Source organism: Manis pentadactyla, chromosome 6 (assembly GCF_030020395.1).
Source record: "Manis pentadactyla isolate mManPen7 chromosome 6, mManPen7.hap1, whole genome shotgun sequence".
NCBI classification, from domain to species: Eukaryota; Metazoa; Chordata; class Mammalia; order Pholidota; family Manidae; genus Manis; species Manis pentadactyla.
Genome location: NC_080024.1, coordinates 58,663,678 through 58,691,400, shown reverse-complemented (window position 1 = coordinate 58,691,400; position 27,723 = coordinate 58,663,678). Strand labels below are relative to the sequence as shown.

At 36.6% G+C, this 27,723-nt stretch overlaps 1 protein-coding gene across 3 annotated transcripts in view; it reads left to right on the top strand.

The window, feature by feature from the left end:
* AGPS (alkylglycerone phosphate synthase) overlaps positions 1–27,723 on the top strand; it is a 170,964-nt gene that overhangs the window by 133,999 nt on the left and 9,242 nt on the right. For all 3 annotated transcript variants that reach the window (XM_057503892.1, XM_036879398.2, XM_036879402.2), the window contains 2 exons: positions 9,066–9,165; positions 11,239–11,296. In XM_057503892.1, the coding sequence (XP_057359875.1) occupies positions 9,066–9,165; positions 11,239–11,296 (158 nt within the window). The remainder of the gene's footprint in view (positions 1–9,065; positions 9,166–11,238; positions 11,297–27,723) is intronic.

Below are 27,723 nucleotides of genomic sequence, written 5' to 3'. Positions count from 1 at the left end.
CTGTGTATTAAATACATCATCAACATTGCTCTTTCTTCAACAGAGAAAAAGCACTTTAACAATTTTATCAGTTGATGACTAACTGAAAGAATGTGAAATAAATGAGTGGAACAGAAAATTCAAATGAAGATTAACTTGTTTCTTTCAATAGGTAATAGGTCTTTCTGAAATACTGGAAATGCTCTGTATCTCCCCTGTCCAGTATCATAGCCATAAGTCACATGTGGCTATTGTGCTATTGAAATATGGCTAGCATGACTAGAACAGAATTTAAAATTTTATTTAATTTCAAATAATTTACATATAAATGCCACTGCTAGCTAGTATCATTCATATTGGATAGTGCGTGGCTAACTGATGATCTTGTCCTCTACAGAAAGATCAACAGCCCAAACGGAGGTTTTCATGAGAAGGGGCACCTTATATTCAATCTCTTAATGAAAACTTTATGTGTAAACATCAGAAGATTAAATGTGTCAAGATTGAATTGAGCATTTGACCTTTTAAAAAATTATAGAAGTAATTGTAATGGAGAATAAAGGGAAATTAGGACAGATCATAGGAAGGGAAACCTTAAAGTAAATGACACAGTGGTAACTAGCACTTTAAAATTTATTTAACATTCTGTGTGTGTGTATAAATGCAAAACTGCTTCTCTTTTCGAGTATGTGTGTGTGTGTGTGTGTGTGTGTGTGTGTGTGTGTGTGTGGTTTTCAAGAATACAACTCTAATGCTTAAAGAAACAAGAAAAATCTTATAGCATGAAATAAAAGGTAATTTTGGAAATAATGTAATATCTTTGTTGTTAAGTGTACCATATGCTGGACTCTGAAACAACAATTATGCTTCAGCAAAACAGTATTTCTTTATATTTCTGTTCCTGATACTTGTTTTCTAATGTGCTTGGAATCTAATGTGCTTTCCCACTTAATCTCAGCCAGGGAAGGCAGACCTGGTTCTGTTCCAACCCAAGAACCAGGCCCTGCCTGCCAAGTTCATCATCATGGCAATATCCTGCTTTTTAATTTCTTTTTTTGGACATGTGTGTGTGTGTAGGCACTATTCAGCTGTATAGTAGTGATTTAATGCCTTTGAATTCTAAGTTTTCATTGGTAAAGTAATGGTGATGCCATCTACTTGATAGGACTGTTGTAAGAATGAAGTTAGAAAGCATTGAACTGCTGTCTAAGTGCCATTGTGTTGTTGTAATATATTTATATTAAGTTGAGATAGGTGATCTATACTAGTATTAGTAAGGAGTTTGGACATTTGTTTTTTTTTCCCAATGACAAATCCTCACAAAGGCATCCAATTGTTAAGCCCTCTTCATATTTTGATATAGCATGATAATTTGCAATTATTTCCTTTGCAGGACCAGAAATTACTTACACACTCTTTAAGCTGCTCTCTCTTCTGTGTTTTTTTGTTTTTTCTCCTATCTTCTCCATCTACTCATTTTGTATCCCTTACTATGATAATGCGTTTCTTTTTTTTTTTTTTGTATCATTAATGTACAATTACATGAGCAACATTATGGTTACTAGACTCCCCCATTATCAAGTCCCCACCACATACCCCATTACAGTCACTGTCCATCAGCATAGTAAGATCCTTTGGAATCACTACTTGTCTTCTCTGTATTACACTGCCTTCCCTGTGCCCACCCCCACACATTATGTGTGCTAATCGTAATGCCCCCTTTTTCCCCTTTATCCCTCCCTTCCCCACCCACCCTCCCCAGACCCTTTCCCTTTGGTAATTGTTAGTCCATTCTTGGGTTTTGTGAGTCTGCTGCTGTTTTGTTCCTTCAGTTTTTGCTTTGTTCTTATACTCCACAGATGAGTGAAATCATTTGATACTTGTCTTTCTCCACCTGACTTATTTCACTGAGCATAATACCCTCTAGCTCCATCCATGTTGTTGCAAATGGTAGGATTTGTTTTCTTCTTTGATGGCCGAATGATATTCCATTGCGTATATGTACCACATCTTCTTTGTCCATTCATCTACTGATGGACACTTAGGTTGCTTCTATTTCTTGGCTATTGTAAATAGTGCTGTGATAAACATAGGGGTGCATCTGTCTTTTTCAAATGGGGCTGCTGAATTCTTAGGGTAAATTCCTAGGAGTGGATTTCCTGGGTCAAATGATATTTCTATTTTGAGTTTTTTGAGGAGCCTCCCTACTGCTTTCCACAATGGTTGAACTAATTTACATTCCCACCAGCAGTGTAGGAGGGTTCCCCTTTCTCCACATCCTCACCAACATTTGTTGTTGTTTGTCTTTTGGATGGTGGCCTTCCTAATTGGTGTGAGGTGATATCTCATTGTGGTTTTAATTTGCATTTCTCTGATGATTAGCGATGTGGAGCATCTTTTCATGTGTCTGTTGGCCATCTGAATTTCTTCTTTGGAGAACTGTCTGTTCAGATCCTGTGCACATTTTTTAATTGGATTATTTGCATTTGTTTGTGAAAGTGCATGAGCTCTTTATATATTTTGGATGTCAACCCTTTATCGGATCTGTCATTTATGAATATATTCTCCCATACTGTAGGGTGTCTTTTTGTTCTACTGATAGTGTCCTTTTCTGTACAGAAGCTTTTTAGTTTGATATAGTCCCACTTGTTCATTTTTGCTTTTGTTTCCCTTGCCCAGGGAGCTATGTTCATGAAGAAGTTGCTCATGTTTATGTCCAAGAGATTTTTTCCTCTGTTTTTTTCTAAGAGTTTTATGGTTTCATCACTTACATTCAGGTTTTTGAGCCATTGTGGATTTACTTTTGTGTATGGGGTTAGGCAATAATCCAGTTTCATTCTCTTACATGTAGCTGTCCAGTTTTGCCAACACCAGCTATTGAAGAGGCTGTCATTTCGGCACTGTATATCCACAGCTCCTTTATCATTTATTAATTGACCATATATGCTTGGATTAATATCTGGACTCTATTCTGTTTCAATTGTCTATGCATCTGTTCTTGTGCCAGTACCAAATTATCTTGATTACTGTGGCTTTGTAGTAGAGCTTGAAGTTGGGAAGTGAGATCCCCCCTGCTTTATTCTTCCTTCTCAGGATTGCTTTGGCTATTTCGGGTCTTTTGTGGTTCCATATGAATTTGAGAACTATTGGTTCCAGTTCATTGAAGAACGCTGTTGGTATTTTGATAGGGATTGCTTTGAATCTGTAGGTTGCTTTAGGCAGGATGACCATTTTGACAATATTAATTCTTCCTACCCAGGAGCATGGGATGAATTTCCATTTATTAGTGTCCTCTTTAATTTCTCTTAGGAGTGTCTTGTAGTTTTCAGGGTATAGGTGTTTCACTTCCTTGGTTAGGTTTATTCCTAGGTATTTTATTCTTTTTGATACAACTGTGAATGGAATTGTTTTCCTGGTTTCTCTTTCTGATAGTTCATTGTTAGTGTATAGGAATGCAACAGATTTCTGTGTATTAATTTTGTATCCTGCAACTTTGCTGAATTCCAATATTAGTTCTAGCAGTTTTATAATGGATTCTTTAGGGTTTGTTAGGTACAATATCATGTCATCTGCAAACAGTGACAGTTTGTTTTCTTCCTTACCAATCTGGATGCCTTTTACTTCTTTCTCTTGTTTGATTGCCGTGGCTAAGACCTTCAGTACTATGTTGAATAAAAGCAGGGAGAGTGGGCATCCTTGTATTGTTCCTTGATCTTAAGGGAAAAGCTTTCAGCTTCTCACTGTTAAGTATATTGTTGTCTGTGGGTTTGTCATATATGGCCTTTATTATGTTGAGGTACTTGACCTCTATACCCATTTTGTTTAGAGTTTTTATCATGAATGGATGTTGAATTTTGTTGAATTCCTTTTCAGCATCTATGGAGATGATCATGTGGTTTTTGTCCTTCTGTTTGTTAATATGGTGGATGATGTTGATGGATTTTCGAATGTTGTACCATCCTTGCATCCCTGGGATGAATTCCACTTGATCATGGTGTATGATCCTCTTGATGTATTTTTGAATTTGGTGTGCTCATATTTTGTTGAGTGTTTTTGCATGTATGTTCATCAGGGATATTGGTCTGTAGTTTTCTTTTTTTGTGGTGTCTTTGCCTGGTTTTGGTATTAGAGGGATGCTGGATTCATAGGATGAGTTTGGGAGTATTCCCTTCTCTTCTGTTTTTTGGAAAACTTTAAGGAGAATGGGTATTTATGTCTTCTCTAAATGTCTGATAAAATTCAGTAGTGAAACAATCTGGCCCGGGCCTTTTGTTGTTGGGTAGTTTTTTGATTTGTGGTTCAAGTTCGTTGCTGGTAATTGGTCTGTTTAGATTTTCTGTTTCTTCCTTGGTCAGTATTGGAAGGTTATATTTTTCTAGAAAGTTGTCCATTTCTTCTAGGTTTTCCAGTTTGTTAGCATATAGATTTTCATAGTATTCTCTAATAATTCTTTGTATTTCTGTGGTGTCCGTCATGATTTTTCCTTTCTCAATTGTGATTCTCTTTATGTGTGTAGATTCTCTTTATGTGTGTAGATTCTCTTTTTCTCTTAATATGCCCGGCTAGGAATTTATCTATTTTGTTTATTTTCTCAACAAACCAGCTCTTGGTTTCATACATTTTTTCTATTGTTTTATTTTTCTCGATTTTATTTATTTCTTCTCTGATCTTTATTATGTCCCTCCTTCTGCTGACTTTGGGCCTCATTTGTTTTTCTTTTTCCAGTTTCAATACTTGTAAATTTAGACTAGTTATTTGGGCTTATTCTTCCTTCTTCAAATAGGCCTGGATTTCTATATACTTTCCTCTTAGAACTGACTTTGCTGTGTCCCACAGAATTTGGTGCATTGTGCTTTCGTTTTCATTTGTCTCCATATATTGCTTGGTATCTGTTTTAATTTGGTCATTGATCCATTGATTATTTAGGAGCATGTTGTTAAGCCTCCATGTGTTTGTGAGCCTTTTTGTTTTCTTTGTACAATTTATTTCTAGTTTTATACCTTTGTGATCTGAGAAGTTGGTTGGTACAATTTCAATCTTTTTGAATTTACTGAGGCTCTTTTTGTGGCGTAGTATATAACCTATTCAGGAAAATGTTCCATGTGCACTTGAGAAGAATGTGTATCCTGCTTCCTTTGGGTGGAATGTTCTATATGTGTCTGTTAGGTCCATCTGTTCTAATGTGTTGTTCAGTGCCTCTGTGTCCTTACTTATTTTCTGTCTGGTTGATCTGTCCTTTGGAGTGAGTAGTGAGTTGAAGTCTCCTAGGACGAATGCATTGCATTCTGTTTCTTCGTTTAATTCTGTTAGTATTTGTTTCACATACATAGATGCTCCCGTGTTGGCTGCATAGATACTTATAATGGTTATCATCTTGTTGGACTGACCCTTTACATTATGTAATGTCCTTCTTTATCTCTTGTTACTTTCTTTGTTTTGAAGTCTATTTTGTCTGACACAAGTACTTCAACACCTGCTTTTTTCTCCCTGTCGTTTGCATGAAATATCTTTTTCTATCCCTTCAGTTTTAGTCTGTGTATGTCTTTGGGTTTGAGGTGAGTCTCTTGTAGGCAGCATATAGATGGGTCTTGCTTTTTTATCCATTCTGTTACTCTGTGTCTTTTTATTGGTGCATTCAGTCTATTTACATTTAGGGTGATTATCGATAGATATGTACTTACTGTCATTGTAGGCTTTGGATTCTTGGTTACCAGAGGTTCAAGGGTACCTTCTTTACTATCTAACTGTCTAACTTAACTCAGTTATACGCTGGTATAAACATAGTCCGATTATTCTTTTTTTCTCTCCCTTCTTTTTCTTCCTCCTCTACTCTTTATATGTTAGGTGTTTTTGTCTGTACTCTTTTGTGTTTCCCTTGACTAATGTTGTGGATAGCTCATTTTATTTTGCATTTAGTTAGTATTTGGTTGGTCTACTTTTGTTGCTGTGGTTTTATTTTCTCTGGTGACTTCTGTTTAGCCTTAGGAGCACTTCCATCTAGAGCAGTCCCTTCATATTATGTTTCTTAGTTCTACTTGTTGCCCCCATTGGGGCAGATATCTTTTAGAACTTGCTAAATTGTGCTTTTGCTGGGTTAGAAAGTAAAATTCTAACGTGATATAGGGAAAGCATCTTTCTTATACATTAACTATTCATGTCAATCAGGAGGACCTCCTTGAAATAGTCTTTTCTGCTTCTCTGTGGGAGAGACAGGGTTTGAAGAGCATTTCAGGAAGTTCCAAGTCCAATCCATACATGAACATGTTTTAGAACAAATATATTTTGGGTAGAATCAGAGAATGTAGAAGCTGAGGATGTGGAATTTAGGGATTATTTGCTGTGTATTTGATGTATCTAAAGGAAGAGAAAATAAAGGCCTTGTTCTGTACAATAAGATGCTTATAACTTAGTAAAGCTACTGGTGACTTAGTGACTGATCTTGGAGGGAGCCTTTGCAAATAAAAGCGTAAGAATATACTTGTTCTTTTTTTTTTTAATTTAGAGGGTTCTTTAAAAATGAATCTTTTATCTTAAAATCTTTAAAGAAAATGTTGTATTTACTTATACTGTTAACCAAATTGATATTTGCTTCTCTTGACAGTGTAGTTTGCAGGACTCTTCTTATAAAACAAATCAGACCTAATAATCCAAGAGTCCTTTGTTTCTAGTAGTTTGAAACATTTTAAATAATCGAATCTATTTTTGTGTAGTTGAGAATTTTTATTCCTTTTTTTTGTCAAGTGGAAATTTAACAGATTTTATTCCCCTTCTTCCTCTGCCCCACCTCTCTATTCAACATCTCTAAAGACTTTTCCTTTCCACTAGGGGAATATTGTGATAAATCACTATTTACTAAAAGTCATTGAGAAGTAGAATATCCTGCCTTATGATAATTCTTAAGTAGTTATGTAGTAATTCTTAAGCAATACATAATAATGCTTAAGTCTCCATTCTTCAGAAGGAACTCAAAAGGCCTAAGGATATTCATGTGTATTGTAAGTAGGTAGATTTAGACTAAATTGGCCATATATCATAAAGTAGCTGTTTTTTAAAAAACAATTTTCTGGTACAAGCTTATATGCTCAGCTTCTGTGATTATCTTATAATAAACCAAAGTTTAGAATGTGCGAAGTCCGGTGATTTGAATGGTTTTGGTAAATTGGAGTTTTAAATACTGTTCTAATAGTTCATACTTGACTAAACTAACATTTAACTGGAGTTTGATTTTGGCTTAGTTTGATTTGTACTGCTTAATAGTGGCCAAGGAAATCATTCTTTGTTGGATATAAATGTTGAATCTTTTATCTTAAAATCTTTAAAGGTGAGATACAGTCTTTAAACTAGTTTTTGAAAAAGCTATCCTAAAATTGATTTAAAGTTATTGTAGAACTCATTGAAAGACCCCAAGGAAAGCAATTCAGATGTAGGGATTTATTGAGTTCATTTATTTCATTTCTGTCCATTAAAAGGTATTTTGTATATTGGAATAGAAATCTTAACCCTACATTTTCTGAAGAAGTTTATGGGAAGGAATTTCTAGCCAGGGAGTCTAATTCAAGTAAAGTACTCCAAAAATTGTAGAACACAAAACATTTTTATAAATTAAAGAGTAATATAATGACTTAGCACTCATAGTATCACCCGTCCAGATGATCTTGGAAGAGGTTAGAGTGTAAGTGTCTTAAATGATAGAATTCACCTATTAAGGTGTTAGATATGATTCACTTCCTGAAGTGGACCCAAATCGAGGTTTTCCAAAGGCTGTTTTTCATTATTTCTACTTTCTCTTTGTTTGGGATACTGATCAGTCAAGCTTTGGTGTGATTTTAGAAGCCCACTTATCTACTGAAAACTAAACTGTGTAATACAGGTCCTGGATTTGTTGGAAGGTGGTAATGCTCTCTTAATATTAGTTACCTTTTCTAGTTATTGATATTAATGATTCTCATGAGTGATGTATATTTTGGTAATTGCTATAAACTCATTTTTCAGGTACCTAAACAAATTTATAGAACTAATGATGGTGCCCTCAGAGTTAAAATGGTTCTCCAGTTTTCTTAAACTTTGTAAATCTGATACTTAAAGTGTAAGCATTCAAGGGATCTTTTTTATGAGTGTGAATTAACACTAGAAGAAAAACACAGCTGGCAAATTGACAGTAACATTGTTAAACAGTTCATTTCTTCTGTTCTGAGGCACCTAACATTTGACCTAAAAGACCATTAAAATTTTAGTTTAGATTCTATTTGGATTGTGTAGTAAAAAGAGTATTTCCTCTATATTTTCTCCTTCTGTTCAATTAAATTCTTTGTGAGAACCTCTGAAAATTGCATTCAGAAATTTGTGATTTCCTTAGCTTTTAAATGCTTCACCTAATTGCATTTTGAAATTCCAGGTGTATGTACCATATATACGACTTAATAATCTCTTGTTTTCTATATATTTTGTAAATGCATATACAGCATGCACACATATGGGGCCCAGAGTGTAAAACCTTCAGAGACATTATTTTAAGGTCATATCACTACAGTTGATGTGATCATTCAATTTGTTTTCAAAGACCTTACTGATTATTAATGTGAACTTAGTGAAGATGCTCTATCTTACCCAGTCTGACCAGTTTTGGTGTTTGAACATTTCTTTCTAAGTTTTAAGTTCTTATAGTTATTTTTACTAACTTTGAAGAAGGTTAGAAGACATATAATGAATCACTAAATTCCATCCAGTCTGTTTTAAGACTTTCTTTAGGTGCAATATACTTAGTAAAAAAAAAAAAAATTCATTCTTAGAAGGTGGACTTTCATTTATTTCAGGCCAAGTGGAGAAACATTTACATTATTTTTGAAGTTTTAAACTTTTTTTGAGTAGCAATCCAGACTTAGCAAAAAAAGGTGTAAAAATAATACAAATAGTTCCTATATATCCTTCATCCAGCCAATCTATGTTCCTTCCATGGTGTCTGGGTGCAGAATGAGCTTATGCCTTAAGCAAATCCTTCAGATGATCTTGCCTTTAAGTTTCTAGATGTTAAATTTGATTTCACTTAACTGAAAGCCTTGTGGGGATTTTGTCTGTTTGTTTTTTAGGGTGACACAGACTTACGATGCAGGTGCATGTATCTATTTCTACTTTGCCTTTAACTACAGGGGAATAAGTGACCCACTGACTGTGTTTGAACAAACAGAGGTAATTTTGCATCCATGAATATAGCTTGCATTCTTTTATTAATTTAAATAATTTTATAATCATTTTATGAATTTGAGTTGACTCTCTAGTCATTTGTGGCTTGCCTGGTTGAAACCTGAAGAAATGAATAGCATATTTGTTGTAAAAGGTTGTATACTGAATTTTGAGTCTAAAATACAGGCTGTGATTCTTTGTTGTTACTTCTGGTATATAATACCTAATGAAGTTAAATAACAAGGGAATATAAGCTTCCTTGACAGCCCTGTGGCAGCCACCCACCTCCAGATGGCAGCTGCTGTTGTGGTCAGCAGTCCCAATGCTTTTGGCCTATGTTGCATAATATCCTCATTCTAAGTTTAAAATTTTTTTGTTTGCTATAGCTGTATGTATTCCATTGAAGTTCATTTGTTAGCAGTTTCTATTACATTTTTTGAATGCCCTTAAGCTTCTAATTTTTATAAAGCCTTCTGTTTGCTGGTCAATATTTTTCCATACAAGTATGCCTAGAATTGATAAAAACAGGCTAGACTGTGTGGGAACTAGGAGAAAACAAGTTTGTCAAAATTTCAGGTGTCCTAGTGTTTTAAGTGTACTCCATGCCTGCCAGAGTCCTGTGAGATGATTTTCAATGGATACTTTTAGACTCAAACCATGGACAGAGTTTGGTTGGCTCCCTCATATCCCCCCACCTCTGTCCCCACCTTTTTTCAAAAAACATTTTTTGAAGTATAATTGAAATACAGGACAATGCATATTTAAAGTGTACAGTTTGATGAGTTTTGACACAAGTATACACCTGTGAAAACATCACTGCAATCAAAATAATGAATGTATCCATCACCCTCAAAAGTCTGAGTACTTCTCCTTCACCTTTGCCTCTCGGTGTTTCAGTGTTGCCCTCTGGCTACCCAAAGGCCCCTTCCCTGTATTACTATACCAGTGACTGTTCCTCTTCCCCTTTTCAAACTGCCATTCTCTAAGTGCTACTGATTTCAAGTAATTATTGCTTTATGTAAAATAATTTGTTGGAAGATGTTAGAGTAAGGCTAGCATATTTTTGACTGATTTGAAAAACCCTGAATCCTAAGTGATGAGGGTTCTTAAAAATTACTTTTCAGTGAGGCATGGTCTGTCTTGGGCCCTTTTACCCTGGCCTTACTCATGATGGTTTATGTGCACCTGAGTAATTCTGAGAGGTTCAAGGCACTGTAGCTGTTTCACCTCATGGCTGTTATATACTCATGAATTGAACGTAATTCCAGTTTTTCTTACCATTTTTTCCCCCTGTACTTCAGTCATTCTGTATTTTGCTTTTCATGTTTATTTTTCAAAACTAGTGCTCTACAAGGTGCTTAGTCATGTTAACTCCTTAACATGTTAGGAGGAAAAAAAATGGGTTTTTTTCATTAGGATATCCATGAGCCTGACAAATAATTTGTCTTGAAGCATCTGACCCCAAAAATTTTTTCCATAAGGGCTTTTATGGTTGATCCCTGATCTTGAGTCTGATGCCCAATTGAATGATATTAGTTGAGTAATCTAGTCATCTAAGCATCATTTTCTTTATCTGTCAATTAGGAATAATTGTAATTATGACATAATGTTGGCTATAGAGAAAATAAAGGAGTTACTACAGGTAAATTTTGCTTAGTACTTTTCTGGACATACAATAAGCAGTCAATAAATATTAGCTGCTGATGTTTGTTGGTATAGTGAGGTTCTTTACTTCAGAGTAGGACCTGACTATGCCTTTGCAAAACTTTTTTTTATGATTATTAACTATTTAGTGCTGCTGAATTGTTGAATTGATCATTTTACCTTATTTTTCTCTTCTAGACTCTTGAAGAGACTATTGTAAATATTGTGACTCTTCACTAGAAAAAGGCTTATAAAGCTAGGCTGCATGTTTTGTTTTTTAAATGTGGTTAACCTAAGAGAAAGGAAAATTAAGCTTCCAGTTTATTATTTCACCCAGGGAGTATGTGCCTTCTTTGGGAGTTGGTTCTTACTCTTTCACTTCAAAATGAAATCTAAGTAGCAACTATTAACATGTTGTGTTGTTTCCAAATACAGGCAGCTGCTAGAGAAGAAATCCTTGCTAATGGAGGGAGCCTGTCGCATCACCATGGAGGTATTCTTTTTTGGGGGTAGAATTTCTAATACTCCTGTAAAGAATATTTGGTTTGATAAAATGCTGCGGAGACTGATAATATGAGTAATTTGAGAGCACTTGAGATTTCTTGAAAGTTTTTATGTCTGTCACTGATGCAGTCTAGGTTGTGGTATAACTAACAACCTTGATTTAATGAGCTTACCTAGAAAACGAGCCTCCACAGCCTTCTGAGTTGTCAGGAAACTTCATGTTACCCAAGAATAGCCCAGCTTACTTGGGAAGCATTTGACCATTACTGTAAATTTTATAAATACACGCAGTTTTTTTGGCCACTATTGGAATGCAGTAGTACCATTACTGAAGAGCTGTTTGTTCTGCCCACCCAAAAGTCAGCAAATTAATCAAGACAATATGAAAACATCTTTTCTTTTCTAAGATTTTAATACTGTTTTGTTATTACTTGATCACTGTGTTGCATTTTAAATTTTTTTAGAGAATTGATAACATCACCAATAAAAATTATATCTACCTATGTTACTAGAAGACTTATGAAAGTGGTATGTGTCAGTTTTTAAAAAGTTGAACAGTGGCCATTCTGTTATTAAAATTTAATTTTTGAGTTTCTTCACGTGTTTTCCTAATATATCCATCAATGTAATTTGAATCTTAGAAAAATTAATACATGTAGATTTTTTAATTTAAATAGTTTTTTAGGGAGGAGCATGGGGATAAATGACCACCAAATTAAAAATTGAATTCTGGCCCTGGATTCTCCATATTCCTCTTTCCCTGTCTGATTTTCCATCATAGCATTTAGCATTTTCTATCTTTTCATACTGGAAAGTCAGGATCCATAAGGACAGGAACTTGTATTTTGTTTGTTACTGTTACCAAAACCTGGATCAGTGCTTGGCCCCAATCAGTCCTCTATGCATGTGTGTAGAATGGATGAAAGAATTTTGGTAGAGAAAGTGGGCTCTTTGTCCATAAGATTATTGCAGCTAGGCCTAGAGAATGTGGATGAATGAAATATAAGACAATTCCCAGCATCATTTGTTATCAGTTCAATATTTTGTAATTACCTTATCTTTTTTCACAACTCTCACAAATAAATTTGTAATTTAGCTGACTGATAAGCATTAAAGTAAATAAATTTGTTCTTCCTCTTCCTGTTATTATCTTTTTTTTTTTTAGGTATTATTATTATTTTTTATTTTGGTATCATTAATCTACAATTACATGAAGAACATTATGTTTACCAGGCTCCCTCCTTCACCAAGTCCCCCCAACATACCCCATTACAGTCACTGTCCATCAGCGTAGTAAGATGCTGTAGAATCACTACTTGTCTTCTCTGTGTTGTACAGCCCTCCCTGTGCCCACCCCCACATTATACATGCTAATCATGGTACCCCCTTTCTTACCACACCCCCCCTTATCCCTCCCTTCCCACCCATCCTCCCCAGTCACTTTCCCTTTGGTAACTGTTAGTCCATTCTTGGGTTCTGTGAGTCTGCTGCTGTTTTGCTCCTTCAGTTTTTTTTCTTTGTTCTTATACTCCACAGATGAGTGAAATCATTTGATACTTGTCTTTCTCCACCTGGCTTATTTCACTGAGCATAATACTCTCTACCTTCATCCATTTTGTTGCAAATGGCAAGATTTGTTTTCTTCTTATGGCTGAATAATATTCCATTGTGTATATGTACCACATCTTCTTTATCCATTCATCTACTGATGGACACTTAGGTTGCATCCATTTCTTGGCTGTTGTAAATAGTGCTGCGATATACATAGGGGTGCATCTGTCTTTTTCAAACTGGAGTGCTGCATTCTTAGGGTAAATTCCTAGGAGTGGAATTCCTGGGTCAAATGGTATTTCTATTTTGAGTTTTTTGAGGAGCCTCCCTACTGCTTTCCACAATGGTTGAACTAGTTTACATTCCCACCAGCAGTGTAGGAGGGTTCCCCTTTCTCCACAACCTCACCGTCATTTGTTGTTGTTTGTCTTTTGGATGGTGGTGATCCTACCGGGGGGAGGTGATATCTCATTGTGGTTTTAATTTGCATTTCTCTGATGACTAGCGATGTGGAGCATCTTTTCATGTGTCTGTTGGCCATCTGAATTTCTTCTTTGGAGAACTGTCTGTTCAGATCCTGTGCCCGTGTTCTGATTGGATTATTTGATTTTTGTTTGTTTAGGTGGGTGAGCTCTTTATATATTTTGTATGTTAACCCTTTATCGGATCTGTCGTTTATGAATATATTCTCCCATACTGTCCTGTTTATTATCTTTTGAGGGAGATTCTAATGCATGTTAGAATAACAAAAATAAAGAAGAGAGGAAAATGGATGTTAGAAACCTCTCAAGTAGAATTAAAAGCTTCTGATTAATCTAAAAATCTAAGCCTTATTTTGGAAATTTAAGCATGAGGTATTTCATAAAGATACTTAGCTTTTTAACATCTCCCTTTAAAATGTTTAGAAAGCCATATACATTATTTAAAATATTTTTTACAGAGTTTATTTCAAGATGCTACTATATTAATATATAAAGAAGCTGTAAATATATATTATCAGATTGCAAAGTAATGATCTTCATTCCAAGTTGATTGCATGGAGGGAGGAGTCAAAATAAGTTAACCATAATTATTTGAGGAAAAGAATTTTCTGTACCCAACAGTTTTGCCTCTTGGTACATGTCAGCAGCCAAAGTGCCCTTTTCTTTTAAAATCAGAAACTATAGGTTTCATGTTTGTGATGGTAAACACGAGAGAGATGCTATTCTGCGAGAGGGTGAGGATAGCCACATCTTGCATATAGGAGGAAATAGAAGCTTGCTTGTCATTTCAGTTGTAAGGAGGAGCTGTTTGCTTAATTGTGGGAGGATGTTCTCAGTTTATTTTAACTTTGCAGTGTCAGAAATTCTCTAGAAGTTAGAAATGACCAATGGTCTGCATCATTGCAGAGAAAAGCCAAACCAATAGTTTGTTTTCTTGGCAATGACTCTCTTTTCCTTTAGGATCCAGGTCTCTCCGGTAGTGTCTGTCTATGAGATGCTGAGCCTAACATGGCAGAACTGCTGGTGTTCCTTTTTCAGATATATCCTAGACACTATGAGCTTCTTAGGAGGCTCTGACAGAACCTACATAAGCATACTTTAAATAGTGTTTCTGTAAGCTGCCATTAAAGAAAAAGAAAATATACAAAAACTTAAATAATAGAGAGTTTAACAACTCTAGTACAAATTTATTGAAACTTGGATTTTGTTATTTGTGAAAGTTATAGTAGTAGTACATTGTATTAATCAATATACACAAATAGAAGTTAATAAAAAAATAACAGTTGGGAAGATGTAAACATTAAACTATAAAATCATTATTCCATTCTTGATCTCAAAGCAAATAATATAAATAGCTCCCTGTGATATTTTTGATACAAAAGCATGCCTAATGCTTTTTAATATTGGTATGTAGTATATTTTCCATATTATAAATATTACTGGTCCACTAGGCAACAGGGTTTCAAAGAAGGACCTTATAGTACAATAAAATAAAACATTGTAGCATTTCTACAGGCCACTGTTGAAACTGATAGGATTATGATATCTTCACCACTTTAACCAAGGTAAAACTCTCCCCTTTTCTTGGAAAAGCACCCAAAAGGTGACTTGAATAATAATAATGTAAATGCTATAGATGTTGAAACAGTCAAGAGAAGGGAGATAGAATAGGGAAAGGAATTAACACTTATAAAGCTATAAATATTTACTAGGTGCTTTGTATAACTTAATTTCCTTTAATCCTGTTCAAAATATTGTGGAGTAGATAATTATTCTTGTGTTTCAAATGAAGATTTTTAAGTCTCTGAGTGTATAGTAACTTGCCCAAAGTTATCAGCAATAACTGTTAGTCCCAAAATTTGAATATGAACTCAGGCCCTCCTGTCTCAGTGTCCCTGTCCTCTTACTTCAAAAGCCTAAAATTGCAAAAATAGGCAAAAAGCTAAAAAAGATTGAAGTTGACAGCAAAAAAAGAGACACAAAATTTTAAAAGCATATGAAAAGAAGTACTAAACATTATTAAAGACCTTTATTTCTCTAATTTTGATACTGTCAATTACTTGACCCTGCTTTAGATGGTAAAACAGAAATGAGTCAATATTTTAATATCTTCATCATAGTTATTTCATTGTTTCCTCAGTCCTTGCACCTAAGTCAGTCAGACTTTCTGGTGGTTTTTATTCTTCCTGACAGTAGGTTTCTAACATGTCAGTAGTATCAGCTAATAAAACACAAGCAGGTCAGATCATGTTACCATAAAATTCCTTATATAATTTATGTGCATTTTCAGGTTCTAGGCTTATAGGCCTTCATATGTTGAAGACTCCAAGTTTGATGAAATAAATTATTTTTAGAAATTATTGGCTCAAACTTGAATGTAGCAAGGTTTTATTGCATGGATATTCAGAAGTTCTGTCTTATTTAAATAGAAATCTTTTATTTCTATCATGTTTCTCCTATTTTTATTTTTATGTGGTCAGGTATATGACCTGGTTTCCTCTAGACTTAGAAAAAGAAACTAAGAAACCTGAATACGAAATACATTTCATGTGCATGCTGGTAAAATAAAGGTACTTTCCCCTGCTAGTCTTCCAAACTGCCAAGTGTCAGAGTGCTGCAGGGCTCAGCCCTGAGCTAGTTGGTTCGTCTGTGTTTACTCCTCCCTCAGTGATTACCTCAGTCTTAGGACTTAAAATACCATCTCTATGCTTATGACTCCCAGATACCGGAGCATGTCAGCAGCACCCCGAGTCTAGTTGGAAACCCTGTTTTCTCCTGCTCGGCCCACTGCAATATTCTTCTTCCTAACTGGTCTTTCTGCTTCTATTCTTGCTCCCCTACTATCATATCTCTTGCTGCCACAGTAATCTTTTCGAAACTCTGGTTTCTCCTCATATTCAGAGTAAAATCCAAGCTCCTTATCAGGACCTTCAAGGATACACAGGTGTGTCTGTTTCTCTATCCTCATCTTAACCACTTTTCCCCTAGCAGCATTGGCCTTCTTGATAATCCTCAAGACATGTCAACCCTCTTTTCGCTTAAGGCCTTTGCTATTTGTTTCCTCTTTCTGATGTTCTTTCTCTCTCCCCCTCCCCAGCCATCAAAATTTGCATGGTTCACTTTCCCCATCATTTAGATCTCTTTTTAAAATGTCATCTTCTTAGAGCTGTCTTTCCTGTCATGACTTAAGTTTGTCACTGGATTTCCCAATCCCTAGAACAGTCTCACTGGCTGTTCTACATAGTTAGATGCTCAATGAATATTTAAGTGAGCAGATAGATGGCCAAGTGCTCACAGAATTTGGAGCAGTTTGGCAAATTCTCAAATAGCTCTGAATCTTTCATATTAGAATGGCAATAGTCTGATTGCTAATTAAGCGTTTAATAATCAAGCCTTATTTGAATATAGGGTCATGTTTAATCTTGGAAGACTCAGTTTATTCCATAATTTATCTGGGAAAGTGTATTAGCAGAGTTGGTTATTCAGTAGAAAAGTAGGGGTAAATAATGTGCATTTCTCTATAACTGTGTTAACACCATAACATTTTAGTGTTCTTCCTTAGATGCATTATTCAAACTTTGTCTTAAAACAAATAAAACTTTGAGAGGCTTATAAACAAGGGAAAAAACAGGCTTTGAAATCAAATCCTGGCTCTGCACCTAACCATCTGAGTGCCCTTAAGGAAATAACCTCTCTGAGCTGTAGAGTTCTCATCTGCAAAATGGGAGTAATAGTACCTATCTCACAGATGGTAAGGTTGTTGTAAAATTTAAAGGTGGTAATGTATGTAAAGCACCTCAAGTGCATTGTGTATAGTAGGTGCTCAGAAAACATGAGCTTAAAAAGAAAATACCAATAGGCAACACCAACAGAAACTGGTTTGTATTCTTTTTTTTTTTTTTAATTATTATTTTTTATTGAAGGGTAGTTGACACACAGTATTACATTACATGAGTTTCAAGTGTACAACACAGTGGTAGAACATATATATACATAATTCTAGGTTCCAGCTATCACCCTACCAGGCTGTTACAATATGTTGACTATATTCCTTATGCTATACCTTACATCCCGGTTACTAATTTATATTACCATTGGAAGTCTGTCCTTTTTTTTTTTTTTTTGTGAGGGCATCTCTCATATTTATTGATCAAATGGTTGTTAACGACAATAAAATTCTGTATAGGGGAGTCAATGCTCAATGCACAATCATTATTCCACCCCAAGCCTAATTTTTGTCAGTCTCCAATCTTCTGAGGCATAACAAACAAGTTTTTACATGTAGAACAAATTCTTACATAATGAATAAGTTACATAGTGAACAGTACAAGGGCAGTCATCACAGAAACTTTCGGTTTTGCTCATGCATTATGAACTATAAACAGTCAGTTCAAATATGAATACTCATTTGGTTTTTATACTTGATTTATATGTGGATACCACATTTCTCTCTTTATTATTATTATTTTGAATAAAATGCTGAAGTGGTAGGTAGATACAAGATAAAGGTAGAAAACATAGTTTAGTGTTGTAAGAGAGCACATGTAGATGATCAGGTGTGTGCCTGTAGACTATGTGTTAATCCAAGCTAGACCAGGGCAATAAAACATCCACGTATGCAGAAGATTTCTCTCAGAACGGGGGGGTGAGGTTCTAAGCCTCACCTCTGTTGATCCCCAATTTCTCACCTGATGGCCCCCCTGCGACTGTGCCTGTCTTAGGTTGTTCCTCCCTTGAGGAATCTTACCCGTCTCTGGCTAACCAGTCATCTTCCGGGGCCATACAGGGAAATGTGAAGTTGGTAAGTGAGAGAGAAGCCTTATTGTTTGAAAAAGTTAGCTTTTTACTTCTTTGCATATTTATGCCCTGTGGCTTCTATGCCCAGCATTTGTCTTGAGGTATCTTTACCACTTGGAAGAATTATGATACTCGGTAAATTTGATATGAGGCACGAATTCTATTTAAGGGTTGTAATTAGGAAGGAAGAAGAAAAGCTATAGAAGTAGCAGGCGGAAGAAAACATGGGAAGATTGATTATTTCTTTGATATATCTTCTTGTAGAGTAACTTCAGCATGTATAGGTTTTAAGCTACTACTTAAATTGCACACACACATTAACATAATAGGAGTATAGTTACATAACCAAAGCATATCTGTAATTACCAGCCATCTGCAGTGAAACCAAGAAAACCAGTTAGGCACCTTAGGCATTTGTGAAAACTTATCTATGATATGGTGGATATTGTCCAAATGAACTTGAACAGTCTGAGAGAAATCAGACAAATTAAAACAACCCATTCCTGGGGAATGTTCACATGCCATATGTTCTTTTAACAATAAATAGTTTGTAGTTGTAAGACTTTGGAGCGCTACAATTTGCACTTCTCCAAATTCTTGGTTGAGTTCCAACAGTATAGATCCAGTCCAATTTTGTTGTTTTACTGTATGCACAGGCCAGCTTAGATATCTCCTTCCTCATTCCCATGGCAAGTCCAGGAACTGGTGGGATGAGTGCATCTACAGCTGTAGCAGTGCGTGGATCTTTGTTGGGGTTTTTTGATGATCATCTTCTGGCATGAGTCTTCCAGAGGGTGCAGATGTTGGAAGTTCTTTTTCATATCGTATCTTAGTTCATTTTCGGGGTAGCCCAATTAGGCTTTGATCCTCTGTATAAACACAAACAGACCCTTTGCCTACACTTTTATATGCCCTTTATACCCTTGTGTAGAACTCGTTGGAGGTTACCACACAGGAACTGCCCTTTTTTTTTTTTTTTTTTTTTTTTTTGCTATCACTAATCTACACTTACATGACGAATATTATGTTTACTAGGCTCTCCCCTATACCAGGTCTCCCCTATAAACCCCTTTACAGTCACTGTCCATCAGCATAGCAAAATGTTGTAGAATCACTACTTGCCTTCTCTGTGTTGTACAGCCCTCCCTTTTCTCCTACCCCCCCATGCATGTTAATCTTAATACCCCCCTACTTCTCCCCCCCTTATCCCTCCCTACCCACCCATCCTCCCCAGTCCCTTTCCCTTTGGTACCTGTTAGTCCATTCTTGAGTTCTGTGATTCTGCTGCTGTTTTGTTCCTTCAGTTTTTCCTTTGTTCTTATATTCCACAGATAAGTGAAATCATTTGGTATTTCTCTTTCTCCGCTTGGCTTGTTTCACTGAGCATAATATCCTCCAGCTCCATCCATGTTGCTGCAAATGATTGGATTTGCCCTTTTCTTATAGCTGAGTAGTATTCCATTGTGTATATGTACCACCTCTTCTTTATCCATTCATCTATTGATGGACATTTTGGTTGCTTCCAATTCTTGGCTATTGTAAATAGTGCTGCAATAAACATAGGGGTGCATCTGTCTTTCTCAAACTTGATTGCTGCATTCTTAGGGTAAATTCCTAGGAGTGGAATTCCTGGGTCAAATGGTAAGTCTGTTTTGAGCATTTTGATGTACCTCCATACTGCTTTCCACAATGGTTGAACTAACTTACATTCCCACCAGCAGTGTAGGAGGGTTCCCCTTTCTCCACAGCCTCGCCAACATTTGTTGTTGTTTGTCTTTTGGATGGCAGCCATCCTTACTGGTGTGAGGTGATACCTCATTGTAGTTTTAATTTGCATTTCTCTGATAATTAGCGATGTGGAGCATCTTTTCATGTGTCTGTTGGCCATCTGTATTTCTTTTTTGGAGAACTGTCTGTTCAGTTCCTCTGCCCATTTTTTAATTGGGTTATTTGTTTTTTGTTTGTTGAGGCGTGAGAGCTCCTTATATATTCTGGACGTCAAGCCTTTATCGGATGTGTCATTTTCAAATATATTCTCCCATACTGTAGGGATCCTTCTTGTTCTATTGATGGTGTCTTTTGCTGTACAGAAGCTTTTCAGCTTAATATAGTCCCACTTACTCATTTTTGCTGTTGTTTTCCTTGCCCGGGGAGATATGTTCAAGAAGAGGTCACTCATGTTTATGTCTAAGAGGTTTTCGCCTATGTTTTCTTCCAAGAGTTTAATGGTTTCATGGCTTACATTCAGGTCTTTGATCCATTTTGAGTTTACTTTTGTATATGGGGTTAGACAATGGTCCAGTTTCATTCTCCTACATGTAGCTGTCCAGTTTTGCCAGCACCACCTGTTGAAGAGACTGTCATTTCGCCATTGTATGTCCATGGCTCCTTTATCAAATATTAATTGACCATATATGTCTGGGTTAATGTCTGGATTCTCTAGTCTGTTCCATTGGTCTGTGGCTCTGCTCTTGTGCCAGTACCAAATTGTCTTGATTAGTATGGCTTTATAGTAGAGCTTGAAATTGGGGAGTGAGATCCCCCCTACTTTATTCTTCTTTCTCAGGATTGCTTTGGCTATTCGGGGTCTTTGGTGTTTCCATATGAATTTTTGAATTATTTGTTCCAGTTCATTGAAGAATGTTGCTGGTAGTTTCATAGGGATTGCATCAAATCTGTATATTGCTTTGGGCAGGATGGCCATTTTAACGATATTAATTCTTCCTAGCCACGAGCATGGGATGAGTTTCCATCTGTTAGTGTCCCCTTTAATTTCTCTTAAGAGTGACTTGTAGTTTTCAGAGTATAAGTCTTTCACTTCTTTGGTTAGGTTTATTCCTAGGTATTTTATTTTTTTTGATGCAATTGTGAATGGAGTTGTTTTCCTGATTTCTCTTTCTGTTGGTTCATTGTTAGTATATAGGAAAGCTACAGATTTCTGTGTGTTGATTTTGTATCCTGCAACTTTGCTGTATTCCGATATCAGTTCTAGTAGTTTTGGGGTGGAGTCTTTAGGGTTTTTTATGTACAGTATCATGTCATCTGCAAATAGTGACAGTTTAACTTCTTCTTTACCAATCTGGATTCCTTGTATTTCTTTATTTGGTCTGATTGCCGTGGCTAGGACCTCCAGTACTATGTTAAATAACAGTGGAGAGAGTGGGCATCCCTGTCTAGTTCCCGATCTCAGAGGAAATGCTTTCAGCTTCTCGCTGTTCAATATAATGTTGGCTGTGGGTTTATCATAGATGGCCTTTATTATGTTGAGGTACTTGCCCTCTATTCCCATTTTGCTGAGAGTTTTTAACATGAATGGATGTTGAACTTTGTCAAATGCTTTTTCAGCATCTATGGAGATGATCATGTGGTTTTTGTCTTTCTTTTTGTTGATGTGGTGGATGATGTTGATGGACTTTCGAATGTTGTACCATCCTTGCATCCCTGGAATGAATCCCACTTGGTCATGGTGTATGATCCTTTTGATGTATTTTTGAATTCGGTTTGCTAATATTTTGTTGAGTATTTTTGCATCTACGTTCATCAGGGATATTGGTCTGTAGTTTTCTTTTTTGGTGGTGTCTTTGCCTGGTTTTGGTATTAGGGTGATGTTAGCTTCATAGAATGAGTTTGGGAGTATCCCCTCCTCCTCTATTTTTTGGAAAACTTTAAGGAGAATGGGTATTATGTCTTCCCTGTATGTCTGATAAAATTCCGAGGTAAATCCATCTGGCCCGGGGGTTTTGTTCTTTGGTAGTTTTTTGATTACCTCTTCAATTTCGTTGCTGGTAATTGGTCTGTTTAGATTTTCTGTTTCTTCCTGGGTCAATCTTGGAAGGTTATATTTTTCTAGGAAGTTGTCCATTTCTCCTAGGTTTCCCAGCTTGTTAGCATATAGGTTTTCATAGTATTCTCCAATAATTCTTTGCATTTCCGTGGGGTCCGTCGTGATTTTTCCTTTCTCGTTTCTGATACTGTTGATTTGTGTTGACTCTCTTTTCTTCTTAATAAGTCTGGCTAGAGGCTTATCTATTTTGTTTATTTTCTCGAAGAACCAGCTCTTGGTTTCATTGATTTTTGCTATTGTTTTATTCTTCTCAATTTTATTTATTTCTTCTCTGATCTTTATTATGTCCCTCCTTCTGCTGACCTTAGGCCTCATCTGTTCTTCTTTTTCCAATTTCGATAATTGTGACATTAGACCATTCATTTGGGATTGCTCTTCCTTTTTTAAATATGCTTGGATTGCTATATACTTTCCTCTTAAGACTGCTTTTGCTGTGTCCCACAGAAGTTGGGGCTTAGTGTTGTTGTTGTCATTTGTTTCCATATATTGCTGGATCTCCATTTTGATTTGGTCATTGATCCATTGATTATTTAGGAGCGTGTTGTTAAGCCTCCATGTGTTCGTGAGCCTCTTTGCTTTCTTTGTACAGTTTATTTCTAGTTTTATGCCTTTGTGGTCTGAAAAGTTGGTTGGTAGGATTTCAATCTTTTGGAATTTTCTGAGGCTCTTTTTGTGGCCTAGTATGTGGTCTATTCTGGAGAATGTTCCATGTGCACTTGAGAAGAATGTATATCCCGCTGCTTTTGGATGTAGAGTTCTATAGATGTCTATTAGGTCCATCTGCTCTACTGTGTTGTTCAGTGCTTCCGTGTCCTTACTTATTTTCTGCCCAGTGGATCTATCCTTTGGGGTGAGTGGTGTGTTGAAGTCTCCTAGAATGAATGCATTGCAGTCTATATCCCCCTTTAGTTCTGTTAGTATTTGTTTCACATATGCTGGTGCTCCTGTGTTGGGTGCATATATATTTAGAATGGTTATATCCTCTTGTTTGACTGAGCCCTTTATCATTATGTAGTGTCCTTCTTTATCTCTTGTTACTTTCTTTGTTTTGAAGTCTATTTTGTCTGATATTAGTACTGCAACCCCTGCTTTCTTCTCACTGTTGTTTGCTTGAAATATGTTTTTCCATCCCTTGACTTTTAGTCTGTACATGTCTTTGGGTTTGAGGTGAGTTTCTTGTAAGCAGCATATAGATGGGTCTTGCTTTTTTATCCATTCTGTTACTCTGTGTCTTTTGATTGGTGCATTCAACCCATTAACATTTAGGGTGACTATTGAAAGATATGTACTTATTGCCATTGCAGGCTTTAAATTCGTGGTTACCAAAGGTTCAAGGTTAGCCTCTTTAGTATCTTACTGCCTAACTTAGCTCGCTTATTGAGCTGTTATATACACTGTCTGGAGATTCTTTTCTTCTCTCCCTTCTTGTTCCTCCTCCTCGATTCTTCATATGTTGGGTGTTTTGTGCTGTGCTCTTTCTAGGAGTGCTCCCATCTAGAGCAGTCCCTGTAAGATGTTCTGTAGAGGTGGTTTGTGGAAAGCAAATTCCCTCAGCTTTTGTTTGTCTGGGAATTGTTTAATCCCACCGTCATATTTGAATGATAGTCGTGCTGGATACAGTATCCTTGGTTCAAGGCCCTTCTGTTTCATTGTATTAAATATATCATGCCATTCTCTTCTGGCCTGTAGGGTTTCTGTTGAGAAATCTGACGTTAGCCTGATGGGTTTCCCTTTATAGGTGACCTTTTTCTCTCTAGCTGCCTTTAACACTCTTTCCTTGTCCTTGATCTTTGCCATTTTAATTATTATGTGTCTTGGTGTTGCCCTTCTTGGATCCTTTCTGTTGGGGGTTCTGTGTATTTCCGTGGTCTGTTTGATTACTTCCTCCCCCAGTGTGGGGAAGTTTTCAGCAATTATTTCTTCTAAGATACTTTCCATCTCTTTGCCTCTCTCTTCTTCTTCTGGGACCCCTATAATACGGATATTGTTCCTTTTAGATTGGTCACACAGTTCTCTTAATATTGTTTCATTACTGGAGATCCTTTTGTCTCTCTCTATGTCAGCTTCTATGCGTTCCTGTTCTCTGATTTCAATTCCATCAATGGCCTCTTGCATTCTATCCATTCTGCTTATAAACCCTTCCAGAGTTTGTTTCATTTCTGCGATCTCCTTTCTGGCATCTGTGATCTCTTTCCGGACTTCATCCCATTTTTCTTGCGTGTTTCTCTGCATCTCTGTCAGCATGTTTATGATTCTTATTTTGAATTCTTTGTCAGGAAGACTGGTTAGGTCTGTCTCCTTCTCTGGTGTTGTCTCTGTGATCTTTGTCTGCCTGTAGCTTTGCCTTTTCATGGTGATAGGAATAGTCTGCAGAACTGGGACGAGTGACGGCTGGAAGGACTTCCTTTCTTGTTGGTTTGTGGCCCTCCTCTCCTGGGAGAACAGCGGCCTCTAGTGGCTTGTGCTGCGCAGCTGCGCGCAGACAGGGTTTCTGCTTCCTGCCCGGCTGCTATGGAGTTAATCTCCGCTGTTGCTGTGGGCGTGGCCTGGCTCGGGCAGCTACTCCAAAATGGTGGAGTCGCGTTGGAGCAGGAGCTGCTGGGAGGCTATTTATCTCCGTAAGGGGCCTCCCTGCTCCCTGCAGCCCAGGGGTTAGGGTGCCCAGAGATCCCCGATTCCCTACCTCTGGATTAAGTGGCCCGCCCTGCCCCTTTAAGACTTCCAAAAAGCACCCGCCAAAACCAAACTACGACCACAAAAAAAAACAAGAAAAAAAAATTTTTTTAATAAAAAAAAAAAAAAATTTTTAATTAAAAAAAAAAAGGTGGTCGTTCGTTTTTCTTTATTCTCCGGTGCCAGCCTCAGGCCTCTGCTCACCGGTCTTTCTGCCCTGTTTCCCTAATATTGGGGTCCCTGTCCCTTTAAGACTTCCAAAAAGCGCTCGCCAAAACAAAGCAGCAAAAAAGCAAAAAAAAAAAATGGTCGCGCGCTTTTCTTATGTCCTCTGTCGCCCAGCCTCCAGTGCCTGCTCACTGTTCTTGCTGCCCTGTTTTCCCAGTATCGAGGGCCCTGCACTCTGTCCCGGATGGCGGGGGCTGGGTGTTCGGCAGTCCTGGGCTCCGTCTCCCTCCCGCTCTGCCTGCTCTTCTCCCGCCGGGAGCTGGGGGGAGGGGCGCTCGGCTCCCGCGGGGCCGGGGCTTGTATCTTACCCCCTTCGCGAGGCGCTGGGTTCTCTCAGGTCCGGATGTGGTCTGGATATTGTCCTGTGTCCTCTGGTCTTTATTCTAGGAAGGGTTGTCTTTGTTATATTTTCATAGATATATGTTGTTTTGGGAGGAGATTTCCGCTGCTCTACTCACGCCGCCATCTTCCGCCCCACCTGGTTTGTATTCTTAAACCTCTGCCCTAACCATTTGAAGAAAGGGTCACAGTTTATTTGAAAAAGATTCCTTATATTCAAGGGATATGATTCAATAATTGTCTTAAGATATTTTCATCAACTGCAGTTGGTCTCACTCTTACAGAGAGTTCTGTTAATCTGTATGAAAGAAATTTCTTTCACACCATTGGCTACAAAATTTGCTATAGAAAAATGTTTATTTTCATAAATGCTTCTCTTCTCTACTTAAAGTCAGTCATCTAATTTATAAATTACAAATATCCTTTGCTACTGAGTACAGTTGCATAAAGCAGAAACCTTTCTATATAAAACTTAAATAGCATGGGTTTAATTGTCCTGCTAACTTCAGTCAGTAGGGCTTTTGAGAGAGCAATTCTTATTATGTGAAAAAAAGATTTTCCTTAATTTCTATCCTGAATTTAAAACTCAAGTTGGCCCCAAAGTCATTATTTACTGACTTTGAGTCAGTGTCCTGACACTCTCAGTACCATTTCTGAGTTGGAGAGTAGAAGGTTTGGGGTTGTGAGACTATTGATACAATTTCTCTTAGAGGGGTTGAACTGTAATTGTGATTAATAACGGTCGGTTGCTTTCACTATCTGGAAACAGACAGGCTGGTTGGTCTGCCTACAATCATGCTGTGATAAATGGAGCTATTTTAACTCTGGTTTTGTATATGAAAGAAAACAGATGTAGTCTGGAACTGGAGGCAATAGGAAATATAAAGCCTTTTTAACTTAATCATCATAGTGCTTGTTTTTTGTTACCAATGAGCTGGTTAGTTTGAGCAGCAGATTTTTTATTAGATACTTATTTAATTTCAATTTATGACTTAAGTTTTTAAGTTCATTTGCTAGGATTATACCCAAGTCCTTATCAGGAAATTTAAAAACCTTGATTAAATATAACCAACCACTCTTAATTAAAATATTGGTATCTTTACCTAGCCAAAATTATTTCCTACTATTCAAAGAATAATTTTGGGGCAGCTACACTTAGCTTTTTTTATGGCCTTAGTAGAGTCCAGTAGTATCAGGAACTAGAATCCAGTAGTATCAGACACTTTAAAAGTAAAAAGGGACTGCTCAAAAGAATGAGCAAAATATCAGCTTTGAGGCCATTTGTTAAAAACCTGTCATGTGAAATAAAAGATATCCAGATTGGAAAGGAAGAAATAAAAGTGTTGCTATTATAGATGACATGATTGTCTGTGTAGAAAATCCCAAAGAATCTACAAAAACAAGATCATTAAGATTGCAGAATATAAGAGCACACACAAAAATGAGTCGCATTTCTATATATTAACAGCAACATATAGAAACTGAAATTTAAAACACAATACCACTTGTAGTTGCTCCAAAGAAAATGAAATAGGCATAAATCTAACCAAATAGATACAGGATTCTGCAAATTACAGAATGTTGATGAAAAAAAGATGACCTAAATAAATGGAGAGACTATGTTCATAGATGGTAGAAAACTACATAGTAAAGATGTCAGTTCTCTCCAGATTAATCTATTTGTTTATGCAGTTCCTAAGAAAGTTTCAACAAGATTCTAGTGGACACAGAAAAGACTATTTTAAAATTTATATGGTAAGGCAAAGGAACTAGATGCTAAACCAATTTTGAAAAAAGAATAAAGGCATAGGAATCAATTTACCTGATTTCAAGACTTAAAATATAGCTTGTAGTAATTAAGACTGTATGGTATTAGAGGAGAGACATGTTGATCAGTGGAACAGAGTAGAGAACCCAGAAATAGACCCACACAAATACACCCAACTGATTTTGACAAAGGTATAAAAGCAATCCAATGGAGGAAGCATACACCTTTTTTAAGAAGTGGTGCTGGAGCAAGTGGACATCCATTGGCAAAAAAGAGAGAGAAAGAGAGAGCCTTGACCTAAACCTCACCCCTTATACCAAAATGAACTCAAAACAGATAGTGGGCTTAAGTATAAACCATAAAATAATAAAGGTTTTAGGAAAAAAACAGGAGAAAATCTTCAATATCTAGAATTCTTCAGATCTATCAAGGAGTTAAAGATCTAAGGAGTTCTTAGACTGGTCACCAAAAGTACATCCATTAAAGGAGAAATTGATAAGTTGGAGCTCATCAAAATTAAAGTGTTTACTCTGTGAAGGGCTTTGTTAAGAGGATGAAAAGATAGGCTATTGAGTGGGAGAAAATATGTGCAAACCATATAGGCAACAAAAGACTCGTACCTATAAATATATAAAGAACCCTTAAAACTTAGTAGTAAGATGCAAAAAATCCAGTTAAAAAATGAGCAAAAGACCTGAGACTCATTTCACTGAAGGGGACAATATGCAGACAGC